General features: G+C 32.9%; 1 protein-coding gene across 4 annotated transcripts in view; it reads left to right on the forward strand.

Moving 5' to 3' along the window:
• stxbp4 (syntaxin binding protein 4) overlaps positions 1 to 17,827 on the forward strand; it is an 80,866-nt gene that overhangs the window by 43,832 nt on the left and 19,207 nt on the right. For 2 of the 4 annotated variants that reach the window (XR_015504309.1, XR_015504310.1), the window contains exons 19-23: positions 3,644 to 3,820; positions 5,999 to 6,115; positions 7,814 to 7,863; positions 13,379 to 13,776; positions 14,455 to 14,743. Coding sequence is in view for 2 of the 4 variants with exons in the window: in XM_087276573.1 (XP_087132699.1) it covers positions 3,644 to 3,820; positions 5,999 to 6,115; positions 7,814 to 7,863; positions 13,379 to 13,521 (487 nt within the window). In the remaining 2 variants the exon portion in view is untranslated. Of the gene's footprint in view, positions 1 to 3,643; positions 3,821 to 5,998; positions 6,116 to 7,813; positions 7,864 to 13,378; positions 13,777 to 14,454; positions 14,744 to 17,827 lie in introns of those variants that run through there. The other 2 variants (XM_087276573.1, XM_087276574.1) reach the window with 1 other exon arrangement.

The following is a 17,827-nucleotide window of genomic DNA, read 5'->3' on the forward strand; positions in this document are numbered from 1 at the left end:
ATCTCCCATTATTTTAAAATGACAAGAACTGTAACCAATGCACGATCCATGTATAAAACTTCACATATTCTCCATTATACATTGACATTAAATGGATGTACAGTAAGTGCTAATTTACATGCCTCTCTGGTCAATGGAAGATCCATCACGTCTATTTAATAAGTAAAATTCTTCTTTCAGTGAGCAATTATCGGTACCCTTTTCATAAGTCATTTCCGATGTTTAAAACAAATGACAGTTAATAACATTCACCATGTGCAAAACCTGTTCAAGTCTGACTCTATTACATAAGACATTTGTAAACCACACATCCATTTTAATCTCTAATTTTTTTTATCGTGAAGCATTTATTTTTCGATCCTCACAGTGTGATTTTTCACACTTTTTATGTCACCTGTCCTGTCCATTAAAAGGAGTATCATTTCCCACAGCTTTATAATTGCAATGGCCTGGTTACCTTTCCTTTGTCTGATGCCTGTTGAGTGATGCCATGCTGACTTGGTATCCGGTGCTGCTGTGGTTTTTATTGATGTCAAAACATTTTTCGATACCTGTATTATGTAACAGCCTGTTTTACTGGTTTTTGCCTACAAGTACCTGCCCAGTCTCTTCTCTCTACAGCTGATATATTGATGTGAAACTTGTTTGCATGAATGTTTTCATCAGCCTCTTTAAACATTAGGAGAAACTTAAAGATTTATACACTTAAAGAGACAGTTCACCCAAAAATGACAGTTTGTGCTAACGTATTCATCCAAGATTTAGGTGACTTTTATTTGTATTAGCTAAATGAATTTTTTTTGTAAAATGTGGTTGTTAGCTATTCATAAAATGCAAGTTAGCAGTTGCTGATGCTTCGAGAGTAAACAAAACAAACATATGTCAAAACAAAAATAATAGCCTTGGCTCCTCATGATATATTGAGTAAAACCACCAGTACAAGAAATCCAACTTTATTTACAGCATTAACTTTTATTCACAGTGTTTGCAAACAAGCTTAATCACTGTCATGACTGTCTGAAAAAACAACAACATTTGGTTTATTCAGCAGGTTATTTTTATTCAAAGTAAATTTATTTATTATCAGTTCCCCCAGGATTTTGCAGGCAAATTTTTAAATTTAAGTCCAAATGAACTGTTTTTTATAAAGCTTTTTCTAAAACAAATATGGCATTGTTCATTTCATTATTGTGTTTTGCTGTGAAAATACACATTATTTTTTAAAATCTGATAAACCATTGGACTCGCAAAATTCTTCTATATAATATAAAATACATTTGAAAACCGGTGGATTACAGAACATCTGACTATGTTCAATTTTAAATTATTTTTTTTCTTTGCGTGACACATTGACTTTACAGTACAGAATGGTTCTTTTGGGATTCTGAGTTTTATAATGCATTCATTCATGTATCCTTCACCAAAATTTTTTTTTTTAAATGGGCTATTAAAGGCAACCTTGAAAGTCTTTATTTTTTCCTTTTTTAGGTTTTGTTAAACGCATTCGCAATAAAAGCAATTGCTACATAAAAACTTTTATATACTGTAACACTTTAATTTCTGTTTGCCTGAGCAAATCATTTTATATATTAGTGGTTATAAGTCATAGTTTAGTAGTGTATCAATATTAGTTGTCCTTGTAGTAATTAAATAACCAGAAATTAACATTTTCATACGGTATATTGTAATTTAAGGGTGTAAAAATGAAAGTTTCAAATTGTAATTTTTGGTAGAGTCCATAGAAAGTTCTTCAAAATAGAGGTTCCTTATTGAAATTTGGCATTTTGTGATCATTTTTTTATTGAACATTTGGAAATAATCTAGCATACATTGTTATAGACAAGGATAGCAACCAACTGCATTTTCTATTAATACCCCACCGCACCCACCCCTGGCGAAAATAATAAACATTTGAACAACCAAAGGAAACAAATCAGATCAAAAACAAGAAGAGAGAGAAAAATAATTATTATAATTACAATACATATAAATAAATAACTATAGTAAATAAATCAATACATTTACTTCTGCATTTAAATCCTTACAAGCAAACTTTTAACAAAGGTAGAAACATCGACCTTTTACACATAAGTAAAAAAATGCAAAGAAATAAATTACAATAGCATATTTTTTATCTCAGTAATTGCACATATCCATGAAGTAATAATGTTTGTAAAAGCACCTTGCATCCTTGCCACAGACAGTTCCATATTTGCAATGTCCAAACACATATATATCCAGTTTTTCCGGTCCAGGGATTGTGGAGGATGCCAATGTAATGTTTTTAACACATTTCTGAACATAATAGTTTTAATAACTCATTTCTAATAACTGATTTATTTTATCTTTGCCATGATGACAGTAAATAATATTTGACTAGATATTTTTCAAGACACTTTTATACAGCTTAAAGTGACATTTAAAGGCTTAACTAGGTTTATTAGCTTAGCTAGGCAGGTTAGAGTAATTAGGCAAGTTATTGTATAATGATGGTTTGTTCTGTAGACAATCGGAAAAAAAGATTAACTTAAAGGGGCTAATAATTTTGTGAAATTAAAATGGTGTTTAAAAAAATAATAACTTATTTTATTCTAGCTGAAATAAAACAAATAAGACTTTCTCCAGAAGAAAAAATATTATCAGACAAACTTTGAAAATTTCCATGCCCTGTTAAACATAATTTGGGAAATATTTAAAAAAGATAAAAAATCAAAGGGGGGCTAATGATTTTGACTTCAACTGTACAGTGTGTGTGTGTGTGTGTGTGTGTGTGTGTGTGTGTGTGTGTGTGTGTGTGTGTGTGTGTGTGTGTGTGTGTGTGTGTGTGTGTTTGTGTGTTTGTGTGTTTGTGTGTGTGTGTGTGTGTGTGTGTGTGTGTGTGTGTGTGTGTGTGTGTGTGTGTGTGAAGAGTTCAGATGCAAAAACGTCTAAATGCCATTTGACATTTTTTCCTAAAATGAGGATTTTTATCAGCCTCCCATGTTTATGTTCAAGTATTTCACTTTCGATGCACTGAAAAGAACCTATTCATCACTATAAAAGTACAATTTCTGAGTCTACACACAAGAGTCAGAAACCAATGCTATTTTAGAAAAAAATGTCAAAGGGCATTTAGAGGTTTTTGCATTTAATCTCTTCAAACAATATGATGTATGATAATCTATTTTGTTATTATGATTTGATTTGATTTTTAGGTGTGAATTTTTAACATTCTCAAGGGTTTTTTGATGACAAAATACCATTCTTGGTATTTCTGACAGATTTTACAGTAATGTTTATTAATGTTAATTGCCCCTGTAAACAAATAAACTAAACTAAAAACTTAACAAACAGAAATATATTTGAATAATTTAACAAAACTTTATTTCACTATACAAACTAAAATGCTTTGTGGATGTTAAAGGTTTTTCAAACTTCATTTTTAAGGGTGTAAAAGAAGCAGTGCTGTGCTTTGTCATGCTGTGAGTCTGGAGGCGATTGAAGAAAGGAGGGGGGGAATGTGACTGTACAGGCATTTCTGTTCAAGTGCAAAGACTTTGCAATGTTGGGGGGTGGGGGGGAGAAGAGCCCCTGAGCATTGTAGCGTCCTACTGTACATGCACTCTCAGCACTGCCGCTCTAAGTGGAGCTCCGCTGTTTGCAGGACGCAAAATCTGCAGTGGAGGAGAGTCGATCCCTGCGGACGCGGATTCATCTGGCAGAGGCTGCACAGAAACAGGCCCGGGGAATGGAGATGGACTACGAAGAGGTCATTCACCTCCTGGAGGCTGAGATAGCTGAGATGAAGTCTCTAAAAACTGAACAACCCGGTCAGGAAAAGGTACTTCACTTTAAGAGTCTTTACAATAGCATTATGCTGTCAATGTCAATCCACATCCCCCTTCTCAAATCCACTCTGGGTTTTTCCTCTCACCTGTTCTATCAAAAGTAGGTCACTGTTTGCTTTGTATTATTCAGTGACTGGGCTGATGTGCTGTGAAGGCTTTAACATGATCTTGCAGGGTGACGTGGGCTGATGAGGTTATTTTTGAAATCTCTGGCTAGCAACCTTGCGTGTCTCTAGGATAAACTTGTATTTTCACACCAATTTGCTTTTCTTTTTTCCTTTTTTAGTTTTTGTTGCAAAAAATAATCAAATGTGATGTGAAAAATATGAAAAAAATATTCATTTTATTCAATATTATTTTTTAGGTAAGTGGTTGCAAACTATTTATTTGGGCTGAATTTAAACAAAGTATTTATGTTGAAAGTTACTAAATTTAATTTGTTTAAATCCAGTCCTTATAATTGGTTTGCAACCACTTATTTAAAAAAATGAGGTAAATCCAATGAATCATTATTTTCAGTGTATATATTCTAACAATAACCTAAATAAAACTGCTCAGACAATGCTGTTTTCAAAGTTTGATTTTCTTACATTATTATTTTACATTTGTAATGGCATATTTATACACTCAAAAAAAATTGTTGAATGAACATGATTTAATCGTGGCACCCTTTATGCATCTAATCCAATCAAGTAAACCTGAACTGCTTTAAACATGTTGTATGAACACAAAGCACATTTGTAGATAAAACATGGTTTCAATATGTCAGTCTAACTTCTTTGCAACTAATTGACTCAAAATGTTTTATTGTGTTATTCTAATTAAAATGATTCTAATTTACTCAATGTAACACTAAAGCTTTACTTTAACAAAATTATGTCTTGTTAAATCAGCTAGTAAATTTCTTGTTCAATATTGTTGTTTAAATTCATTCATTCTCTTGTCGGCTTAGTCCCTTTATTAATCCGGGGTCGCCACAGCGGAATGAACCGCCAACTTATCCAGCAAGTTTTTTACGCAGCGGATGCCCTTCCAGCCGCAACCCATCTGGGAAACATTCACACACACACACTCATACACTACGGACAATTCAGCTTACCCAATTCACCTGTACCGCATGTCTTTGGACTGTGGGGGAAACTGGAGCACCCGGAGGAAACCCACGCGAAGGCATGGAGAACATACAAACTCCACACAGAAACGCCAACTGAGCCGAGGTTCGAACCAGCGACCCAGCGACCTTCTTGCTGTGAGGCGAACGTGCTACCCACTGCGCCAAGAAAACAGAAAACATATATATATATATATATATATATATATATATATATATATATATATATATTTCTTTTATTATAGCCTTTATCAGGCACCAATCACATTTAAACAAATTTCTTCTTTAATATTCTGATACAAAATGTTATATAATATCCAAAATTGTAATATGTAATATAAAATGTATAAGAAACATTTAGCCAACAAAATAACCTTGGCTCTTGAGAATACTGATCCCCAAGCAATACCTGTAGGACGTTAACATCATTTTTTTTACCAATTGAGTTTAAACAGCTTTCTTCACTTTGGTACTCCTATTCAAAATGTAAAAGTATAAAATGTATAGAAAACATATAGCCAACAACATAACATGCATAACATTCAAGCTCTTGGGAAAACCAATTCCCAAACTGTGGCGAAACTTGTGACGCGGTGATACTTCTTCTTGTTGTTTTCGTATGTTGACATCCAAACGCACTACCGCCACCTACTGATATGCGCAAAGTGACTCTCTAGAGTGAGAGTTGTCGATTTGAAGCGTCTCAGTCTCATTGAATCAACATGTTCTGATCAAATTCATTTGATTATTTCTTGATTCAGTTTCAAATAACATGAATTAATCATTTAACATACGTAAACTTGATTTGTTCTTTTTAATCTGACAAATTTTTATTTTGTGAATCCAATACATGCCTAGTTGATTTTTTTGAGTAAAGACATCCTCTAAGTCAATGTGCTTTTAATATATACAGCAATGGAAAAAATTAAGAGCACTTGAAAAGTGTGTTTTACTCCAACACATAAATCGTAAAAAAAAAAAAAAAATAAAAAAAAAACGGACAGATTTTTTTTCTATAGCTGAATCATTGTTTAATATGACCACTTTATCATCCACACAGGAGGATCTACAAGATTTGAAAAAAAGGATATCTGTTCTTGAATGCCAGTTACGGAAGAGTGAAGTAGCAAAGAAGGGGTTTCAAGTCTCCACGGGTAAACTTCTGCAGTTTGTAGAGGTGATTTATGTTAACTTTTCACTATTTAACCAAGTACCTGTTTAATCATCACATCCTAAAATAAGGTTCCACCTGGAAATTGTGGTAATTCTGGATAGGTGTTCTTTAATATGATGATTTGTGAAAGAGCATTCTTACTCTTGGTCAAATTTATTTGCATTTTCACCAGACCAGAAAAGCTAAGCCAAAGTGTGCCTGCAATGCTTTTCTTATGTTTACCATATCAGGCTTTTAGGAAGTTGGAGAATCAATTAACACAAGCATGGTGGATCTAATTTACCATATCATTCCATGCATTCTTACACATTATGAGCTAATAATAAATATGGTTTATGTAGAATGTGTAATGCTGTAACTCTTTTAGACATCTATGAAAAAAAAGAAAGAACATGATGCATCTATTTGTTTTTTAACTTACAAATCTCTGTAATTCAGTTAGCACTATGTTGAATTATGCAAATCATACATTTGTCTCATAACTTTGGTTAAAGGAAATCTAGGAGTAGGAGTAATATAGCTGAGTGTTAAACAGTTGAGTTTTACAACTCTTGAATCAATACATACGATCTCTGGGTCTGGTGGGAGCACTTTTATCATATATATATATATATATATATATATATATATATATATATATATATATATATATATATATATATATATATATATATATATATATATATTATTGTTATTGAACAATAAAAAAGTGCAGTTTTAAATGTTCATCCTACTGCTAATTATTAAATATTTTACATTCATAATAGTAAAATAATATTTTATTGTTGTTATATTAATAATAAAAATAATATTATTAATAAATATTATTATTATAAGTAGTAGAAGTAGTAGTAGTAGTGAAAATTATTAAGTGTAGTTTTAAATGTTCATTGCTAATATATTTATACTGCTAAAAATGTAATATTTTGTTTAATTTTATTTAATTATTTCATAATGATAATAAACTAATGATATTGTTGTTGTTGTAATATTATTATTATTATTATTATTATTATTATTATTATTATTAAGTATTATCTTTATTGTGGTTTTTATGTAGTCCTAAGCTAACAATAGCGATATTGTACATCCCTAAAAATAGTAATAATATACTAGTAATATATTGTTGTTATCATAATAATATTAATGATTATATTTATTATTATTATCATTTTATTATTATGATTATTATTATTATAATTATTATTATTAGTTTAATATTATATTAGTATTACTATTAGAGAAAAAAATATTAGTGCAGTCTTAAATGTTTATTACTAATATGATCATACTGCTAATAATTATTTTACATTTATAATTATAATAAACTAAAAATATGTTATAATAATAATAGTAATAATAATAATAATAATAATTATTATTATTATTATGTATTATTTTTATTGTGTTTTTGTATTGAAAATATTTCCTAAGCTAATAGCAATAATTAAAAATATTTATTAATATAATTATTTTATTTTTTTAAATACTTTTATTGGAAAAAAAAATAGCCAGTTAGACTGAAGAGTAAATGATAGAAAGACTTAACAAACATATAAAAATAATATACACAAAAGTGTTTGAGACAATACATGTGTAATGTAAAGTCATTTAAGGGTTAATTGAACCATACCAAAAATAAAGATCTTTAAAATATATGTAAAATATGTCTTAATCACCCACTGTTTTACAACTCCACAGGCTGTCCAAAGCTTCTTGTCTGAAAATCCAAGCGCTTCAAGAGGTCATAGGTAAGAGAATTATTTATCCACTTTTGCCAGTCTTTCCATAAAGCACATCTAATGAACGGTGTAAATCCTAATCTAATATAGACTTTGTACCACAGCAGTACTGCACTTTGCTAGCAACAGGTGTATTAAAAAGAGACCTTTGCCCAGTCATTAGGGTTTGCCTTTGATATTCTAGGGGGCTGTGTATTCAAGGTGTGTAAATGGTAACTTTTGCCTCGACCAAGTCTTCTTTTCTATTATAAGAGCGACAAAAGGCAAGGATAGTTAATGACTGGATTTCTGTACAACACCTTCCTGTGGCAGTGATGTTGATTAGGCCCAATCAAACATGGCCTCCTGCTGTCCGTCGTCTCTTGCTCTGCTAGAAAGCATGTCTGGAGGGCCCTTTTTCCCACTAATGATCATCCCCACCAGCTGAAGAGGCCACTGTGCCTTTGTCTATCAGGGCTAGAAAATATTACACATGTCCTCATAAATCACAGTGAAGGCTGTCGGCAATTTGCAGCTCAGTGTGTATACAGTTTTTCTATTCCAGAGATGTTAAATGAGCTGAATGAGGGGATAGTTATCAACCTGCTTAATATTAACAATAATTGTTTACTTTAAACTTTTTTTGTGTGTTGTTATTATACTATATAATATTATTATTATTCTAATTATTATTATTATTACTTCAATTAATTGAATGCAAGTCAAAATCAAATGAAAGTTTATTTATAAAGCACTTGTCTAGGAATACCAGATGTTCACCAAAGAGCTGTAGAGGTAAAGCCATGGTCACACTGCACTTTTCTCCCCATAGACTTCCATTCATACGCATGCGAATGCGGCAGACTGGAAACGCAAGCTCGTGCAACAAGTCTCGCTGTTGGCTGCATTGGAAAGTTCGAGCTTGGTGAACTCTGATCTGTGAAATTGTTCACGTGATTGCGTAAGACCAATCTAAGACAAAACATGACCTCTCTAGACAGAAATGTAAAATATAAAGCAATTGGTTGTTTTTTTATGTCTAATCATCTTGTTTAGTCATGCCAATTTTCACCGTGCTGTACAACAGAATTTCACTTGTTCAAACTCTAGTGTGAGAGTTCAATAAAAATCCAAATAGATATTATTATTATTATTATTATTATTATTATTATTATTTATTCATTCATTTTCTTTTCAGCTTAGTCCCTTTATTAATCCGTGGTTGCCACAGTGTTATGAATCGCCAACATATTATATTATATTATATTATATTATATTATATTATATTATATTATATTGAATTATATTATAATTATTTTCATTTAATAATAAAACATTATTTATACAGGTGTATATATATATATATATATATATATATACACACGTGTGTGTGTGTGTGTATATAATTTCATATATATAATATGAAGTATATTTATATAATTATCATAAAGTACTTATCCAGTTGGTTGATAGATCAGATTACATTAGCAATTGCTAAATGTTTTATTTAATTGAATTTATTAAATTGTTGACTTACAGTTGAGTCACATTTGAGTTGCATTTGTTTGGGGAGATTTTGGGAATATCATTTTATCAAACCATAATACCAAAAAGTTAAAGAAAATGAATTATGAAATATAAAACAGTGTAAAAACTGTAGCACTTACTGTAATTTACTGGCCATAAGTTTATAGTTTATTAAAGTTGGTAATAAGACAAAATTCACACACTGTAAATTAATAATTACGATTGTAATGTAAAAATACAGCATTTGTTTAGTGTGTTTGTAGATTTACAGTTTTACTGTCAACCTGAACAGTCAGCAAGTTACTGTAAATTTTACAGGACATTTTTTACAGTGTTTAAAGGAATAAAAGCAACTTATTGTGTTAAACGCTAGACTATAAATATAGGTTTTTGAGGTGTTTGAGCATTCTAACAGATAGAGGCAAACTCCTCTAAAGTCTAGTGCCCGCTAAATGCATGACCATCCCTGATCTTCAGCTTTACATGAGGAAAAAATAATAGCGACTAGTCAGAGGAAAAAAAAACTCTTGATGGAGCATAATAATTTGCAAAATGCAGCTTTGTAGCTTTTAAAAGTTTTGGTTCAGTGATGTTTATTTGTTTATTTGCAATAAAATACAAGACTTTAAACTTTGAATTAATTCTGTTTGTTTAAAGCATTTAGTTACCAAAGAAACATACAATTGTGTATCAGGGTTACCATTAAAATATTCATTCATTCATTCATTTTCTTGTCGGCTTAGTTCCTTTATTAATCCGGGGTTGCCACAGCAGAATGAACTGCCAACTTATCCAGCACGTTTTTACACAGAGGATGCCCTTTCAGCCGCAACCCATCTCTGGGAAACATCCACACACACACACACACACACACACACACTAAGGACAGCATGTCTTTGGACTAAGGGGAAAACCGCAGCACCTGGAGGAAACCCATGTGAACGCATGAGAACATGCAAACTCCTCACAGAAATGCTATCTGAGCCGAGGTTCGACCCAGCGACCTTCTTGCTGTGAGGCGACAGCACTAACTACTGCGCCACTACGTCGCCCACCACTAAAATAGAAAATTATTATTAATATAAAATATATAGGTACAAAATTGTAAAAGTAAAGAAAAATGTAACGCCATGTTTGTAATGGTAGTGTAAATAAAATATGCAATAATTAATTACATATTATTGTTACTCAATATACTGTGTTGTTATGTAAGGATGTCTCATCTCATTAAAGGGATGGTTCATGCAAAAATTAAAATTACATCACCATTTACTCACACTCAGGTGGTTTTAAACTTTTATTAATTTCTTCCTTTTGCTTAACGCAAAAGAAGATATTCTGAAGAATGTTTGGGAAAAGCAACCATTGACATCCATAGTAGGAATAAAAATACTTATAACACCCTTCAGTACGTCTTAAAAATAAAAACTCAAATAGGTTTGGAACAAGTGGTGGATGAGTAAATAACAGCAGCATTTTAATTGTTGGTTGAAATATCCCTTTAATATGATATAATCTTCTGTTTAAATCTACTATAAAACTGAAGTAACTACATTCGTTGTTTTACATCAGACTGTAGCAAATGTCATTTACATTTCCGGCACATGCGACTAATCAATCAGTCTGAAACCTTTTTTCTACCAATGACCTGAAATTGTAGTAGTTTCATAATATGTTTTCATAACACTGGTCCATCCATGTCAGTAGGTCTGAATCCCCTTCCCTAAAAATTCTTCTTATTAGGAGTCATGCTGCGCTCTTCTTTTATGCCACTTTGCCCAGCATGCATTGTTCATTTCAGGTCGAAGGGAGTGCTCTTTTTTTACAGCTTTTATAACAAGTTCGCTAAGAATCATGGAAGACTGACACAGTTTATGACCCAAGAGTGTAAAAAGAAAATAAATATATTTGTATGTTCATTAAATAAAAGCTTTAGATTGTTATACATTTGGAAAATACTCATACAGCGTTTTTAAGGAAAGACATTGCAGGTGAACAGGAAAAAAAATTACATTAGCAATTGCTAATTGTTTAATTTTTTTGACACATTTGAGTCACATTTGAGTTACAGTTTTGGGGGGGGATTTTGGGAAAATCATTTTATCATGCCATAATACAAAAAATAATAAAATAAAGTGAACAATAAGAAAAAGATAATAATTTTTCCAAATTTTGCTGAATAAAATGTATATTGTCAGAAAAATGATATATGATTGTATCGCTGTGTATGTAAAAACATTTAAATATATATTTATGAATAAAATTGTAAGGTTTGGTGTATGTAAGTGCTGCTGAAGTGAAGATATATATGTCTTATTTTTGGACACAGGTGTCAACTCCAGTTAGTAGGGTATATGCTGAAGCATGCTAACAGGACTTTTAATTTGCCAGTAACCTGGGTTAACCCCTTCTGATGAACTGTATGCCAATGTATATCTGGCGCATTCAAGGTCCGTTTTCTTTAAAAATCTGCTCTCCACTGGCTGAGGTATATCCGATGTAAAGTGGGTCTCAGATTGCACAAGAAGCACTGCATTAAATTACATTTTTCCCCGCTATGGCTTTACAATATTTGCATTTATTTTACACCAGTATATTCAATGGAGCTTTTATAATGTTTACATTATTACATATTTGAACTCAAATATCAAATACTCCTCACTCGCTGTGAACCAAAGTCTCTTTAAGGCAAGTCATTTCAGTCAGCGGCCATCTTCGAAACACCTCTCGGGCAATATGCTCGAGCATTCTGTTTAAATGGGCAAACATCAAAGCTTCTGATTGAATTTAATATTAGGAATCACCAATAAAATTTAACAACTGTCTCTTTGGTTTCATTTCTTAACATCAGAATCTCAAAAAATCTGCAGAAACTCCTGTCTGGTCCGAGCCTGTCCTGTGGAGTGTCGTCAGTCTATAGCAATTGATGATTGGCTCCTGTACTAGAAGGCGGGCTTTATTCACCATATAGTGATCGGTGATTGGCTCTTGTACTAAATGGCGGGTTTTATTTACCATATGGCTATCGCTGATTGGCTCCTGTACTTTAAGGTGGGCTTTATTCGCCATATAGAGATCGCTAATTGGCCCCTGTACTAGAAGGTGGGCTTTATTTGCCATATTGACATTACACTTATCCCTGTTCGAACAGTGTTGCTAGATTGTGCGATTTTGAATTTGATTGTGCTGTTAAAAAAATGATAAAAGAAAATTAGAAATTTGGGTGGCTTTGAAATGGCGTGCACCCCACCCCCCTTCAATATCACTTATAAACCGGCTATGATCTCCCCAAGAGATGCCTTTTCTCTCTCTCTTCAACACCCAAACCCCTGGGGTTTTTGCAGTGGGTTTTAGATAGTTTTTTGTCTGGAATCAGTCAACCACATCTGGCAACACTGCATTCAAAACAACACGAGTGACATGTCTTGTGTATTCTATAGACTTTGACATAGCTCTATCTCATTAAAGAGCTCTTTTCATTGTAGTTGCCATGGTAGCACACAACAAAATCGATGCATCTATGCTCGATCTTCAAGGTTTCACGACAGTAACATGCACAAGCAGTAATCTAGATTATTTCAACTGAACTCAGATTTGTTAGATTAAATAGTCTTCAACTTACTGTTATGGAACCATTTTAAGTGTGGACTTTTAGTTTGGCTCATTAAAGTCAGGTTTTTGACTGTAATCTGCGCTTTTCTAAATGACTTTTATGAAACAACTCCCAGGTGTGTTTAATTAGGGTTAAAGCTAAACTGTGCAGAGCTTCGGCCCTCCAGGAACTGGATTTCACACCTGTGTTTTAGGAGAAAAGCACATTTTTAGAAAACACCCTTAAAAATTTGTATTGTTATTGAATTGCACAGACACAAATTGGGAAAGTGTGATAAAATGAACATGTAAAATTGTATTATACTTCTAAAAACCAAAAAAAGCCAGAAATCTGAAGTTTGACAAGGCCATGATAAACATGTTTTGCCTGCAGAGTCTTTTGTTAATAAAGGTCTTTGTGTTTCAGTTCTCATTACGATGTGAAGTCAGGCACATTGTCTCAGACTGTGGCGTCTCGTGGTGTGAAGAAAACACCCTGCACAGCTTCTTCTCTCTCCGTAGAAGCTAAAGAACTGACTCAAACTGTCAGAAGCATTTTAGAGCTGGACTGTAAGTATACAAGCATCTTTTCTGCCTTTTTATTTAAAGAAAAATTACCAAATCATGCATTTAGTGTGATCCTCTTGCTGCTTCTTAACCATTGCAAAGTGATTCTGAGCTCATTTGTTCTGGATTATACAGTGTTAAACATCCTTTTCATTATTGAAAGTGGAATGCATATCATGACACATTATATACTTTAAATATAACTGTGATGTACTCGACAGAGGCAGAGAGGGCTAAAAATCTCGCTTCAAGTTAAGGGTGCTTTCACACCTACACTTTTGTTTCGGAACGTATCTCGTTTGCCCAGTTAGCGCGGTTCGTTTGACATATGTGAACAGGGCAATCGCGCTCTGTTCTGCGCCAAAGTAATCGCTCCGAGATCGCTTGAATGAGGTGGTCTCGGCTCGATTGAAACGAACCCTGGAGCGGTTCGATTGTAGTGAGAAAGCGATCCGATCCGAGCGCGGTTATATCACAGTGTTTTATGGATATGTAATAGGCATATACGGCTATATGGAGAGAGAATTATGAGTATGGCGGGAAGTTTCGCGAGTCTCCGGATGCCCGCAAACGAGTGATGATCTCCGGGTAATCTCGCGTCTCCCTCCAGGTCGTCAAATAGGCATCGTCGCGCACCCTTCTCACCCCTCCCTACCGTGTCTCTCCTCAGACACGTCGCGCGTGAGCACCCTGTCAATCACCACCAAACTACCACCTCTCCTGACAGCTTAGTGGGACGCTGCAAAATAAACCCTGACACTCTGACCAATGTAAGGAGAGTTTACTCGCACGTGACTTGTTTCAGCTCTTTTGGTCCGTTTAGAAACTTTGCAGTGTGAAAGCGAACCGCTCCAAGAGCAAAGAGCAACAATGTAACAATTGTAATCTCTGTTTCGGAACAACTGAATCGATTCACAGGTGTGAAAGCACCCTAAGAAAATACATGCAAATTGAGAAACATATTCATCAGTTTGACAACACATGCAAATTCTCACAGCACATGCAAATACACAAACAGGCTGCAAGTAGCACTGATCACACACACAAAAAAAATTGTCGACCCCGGGTGCTTCCTGCTTAGTCTATATTTATTACATTTGAGCTGTCTCTGTACTCTTGTTTACCTCTTGGCCACTGTACACTTGTTTAACCATATCAGAGCCAGGTGTAGTGGTTTTGAAAATTGTTACCGGTGGTGATGCAATTAAATTCATCTTTATTTCTATAACTTGTTGTTTTACATTGTTCCATAGTAGCTTAACATAGATGAAGAAAAGAGAATATATAGTCACAACATTATTTGAGATTGTTGAACATTCTAGCGGATCAGGTAGACAGGGGAATAGTGGTAGTTTTAGTTTCATTAAAACTGATTCAGTTCAGTTTATTATAAATGTCATTGGTGAAGTTTAGTTTAATTCATTCCAGTTTAATAAAAATGTCACTAATTAAGGCTGATCCACTGAAGTCCTAACCAAGAAAGCCAGAGATGACGAGAGCAAGAATATTGTGTGGCTAGAATGACCACTCAGGCAATGTTTAAGGAATATTATCCATAGCATTGCTGTATTACACATGTTAATATATTAAAATCAGGATATTATATTGTATTATTTTGTTATTATTTTATTATTTCTATAAAATTAATATAAAATATTTACAAAAAGATAATATAATAATGATAATACATTAGAAATAAATTTATTATATTTTACTGTTATTGTTTATTATTGAAATGGTTAAAATAAGCTTTTTAAAATATTAAGCTTAACTAATAATATTTCAATGTTAAAATATCTGAATATTGTATATGTTTCTATTTTATTATATTATTTTATATTTATATTACATTTTTATAGTTTTTTTACTGATATTTAAATTATTATGACATAATTACAAAATAAAGTCAACTATAAAATCATCAAATATTATAAATTAGAATAATACATTAGAATAAATCTTAAATAAATGTATTATATTTTACTGTTATTCTTTATTATTGAAATGGATAAAATAAGCTTTTTAAAACATTGTTTAACTAATAATATTTAAATGTTAAAATATTTGAATGTTGCATAAATTTCTATTTTATTACATTTCTTATTTTATGTTTATATTAAATTGTTATTATTTTTATTTTCTACCGATAATTTAACCATTAATCCGGCATCCTAACCACCTGGTTGACCTTTTATCCATATTATTATTATTTTAATTTGCTTATTATTTATAAGAGTTGTGTCAGTATAGTATTCAACGTGGCTCAAAAGATTTTCTAGGAGTGCATCTTAAAGGGTTAAGTAATATGAAATATTTACAAAATAGAACATGTATCAGATAGTATAATAAATTACAATAAAGTGGAATAAATCTTAAATCACTGTATTATAATTTACTGTTATTGTTCATCATTGAATGGGTTGCGGCTGGAAGGGCATCCGCTGTGTAAAAATGTGCTGGATAAGTTGGCGGTTTATACCGCTGTGGCAACTTTTCCAAGTAAACAGACCTATTGCCACTTTCACTTAAAAAATGACTTTCTGACACAATTTACCCCGTAAGCCACATTAAGTCTGCACATTTAGCCACTGCATGAACTCCTGACCCCATTTATCCTTGTAATTTTCAGGAAAATATGTAGCTTCCCTTCCGGCAATGTTTGACCTTACAAAACAGCATCTAATGACCTGTAGAGGTCTTTCCATGAACCCATTTCATTAAACCAGACACATTATTGTGCCATTATGACCAAGATAATTCTTATTGCTCCAGCCTACAGAACCCATTTCTCCATTTTAGCCTTTAAGTAGATTTCAGAATATTTTTCTTTGTTCAATTTTTCATATCCTGTCCTGTTCAATTGCTCATGATGTAAATGTTTTCCCTCTTATATATTATAGTAAATGAAGCAAACCACCTTAATCGTGAAATCTAATCCACTTAGATGTGTTTAGTGAAAACAAATTAGGTCAATCCCATAAAGAAACCCAATACAAGGTGCATTCGCTGTTCATACAAGCCTTTTAGATGAGATTCACCTCAACACTGCTGTCGTTGCCTGGAAACGAAGCTGCTGGTAATCGAACGGCCACTTCTTTGTCGCAATTGTATATCATGTCACAGACTATACAAAGAAATATTTGTGTGTATATATATGTTTAGAAATAGGATTAGTATTGAATTGTAAATCTTTACTTTTTTTCCATAAATGTTGAATGGTTTTTCTATGTCGATTTTGTTTGATTTGACTAAAAATGCTTAAATGAACGAATACTATCTAGTTGGCCTAGTTAAATTGATCCACCTTGTCAAAACATTACTGATAGCAGTTTGTCCAAAGCACAGTTCAAACATAACAGGAGATTGTATTTTCTCTGACCCTCAGAAAGCACACAAATCTGAACAATGGTTACAACAATAAAAATAGGGTAAAAGAATTTTACAGAGGGGATTTTGTGTCTTTTTATCACTGTTTTATTCAGGGAATACTGCAAATGGCCAGAAAAAAAAATGTTCACAATTTATTGAAGAATGAAATGTTGTAGATAATCGGGCAAATTATAAAGGTATATTACCCTGCAAAAAACCTTCAGAATATAGATATGAATAAAACTCTGAAGTTTAATGAAGTTAAGTGTTGCTGAAGTAGGGATTTACAAATTCGTGCACTCATTTTGGGAAAATTGGCTTTAAAAAAATGTGTTGTAATTAAAATTTGTAGACAAGAGTTGGACATAAGAATCACTTAAAAGTGTATTTTGGATGCTTTCTTTACATTGGACTGACAAAATAAAACATTCATAAGGGTGCTTTCACACTTTCAATTGCTTGGATGTACCCAAGTTCGATTGTCCCCCCCTTGCCACCTTCTCGGTTGGTTTGGGATCACACTGTCTTTATTCCTTCTGAAACCCGGTATGCTTGCGTCATCGAGCTGCTGTTGTGTGTACAGCTGTTGCTCGGTGATGGACACGAAAGCAAAGCGCCAAAATGGAAAGACGTCCTCACATCACAACCATTCTGCTTTAACTGAATATTTTGGTTTTCGACATGCAGACAGCGACTCGCATCCATCTGCCGCAAAAATATTATAAACGTTCTGAACATAACGTGATTTTCTGCAGCTGTTTTTGGAGGAGACAAGCAGACATTATCACTGTGATTGCCCTGGCTCAGTTCTGCTTGTCACTAAAGTACATTACGTGATACACAGACACACACACACACATACAAATGAATATTATGAAAATGATAGTTTGTTGTGCTGTTGGCGGAATACTTCCGTTATTTGGTACGATTCCATTCATAC

Source organism: Danio rerio, chromosome 12 (genome assembly GCF_052040795.2).
Source record: "Danio rerio strain M-AB ecotype USA chromosome 12, GRCz13ab, whole genome shotgun sequence".
Lineage (NCBI taxonomy): Eukaryota > Metazoa > Chordata > Actinopteri > Cypriniformes > Danionidae > Danio > Danio rerio.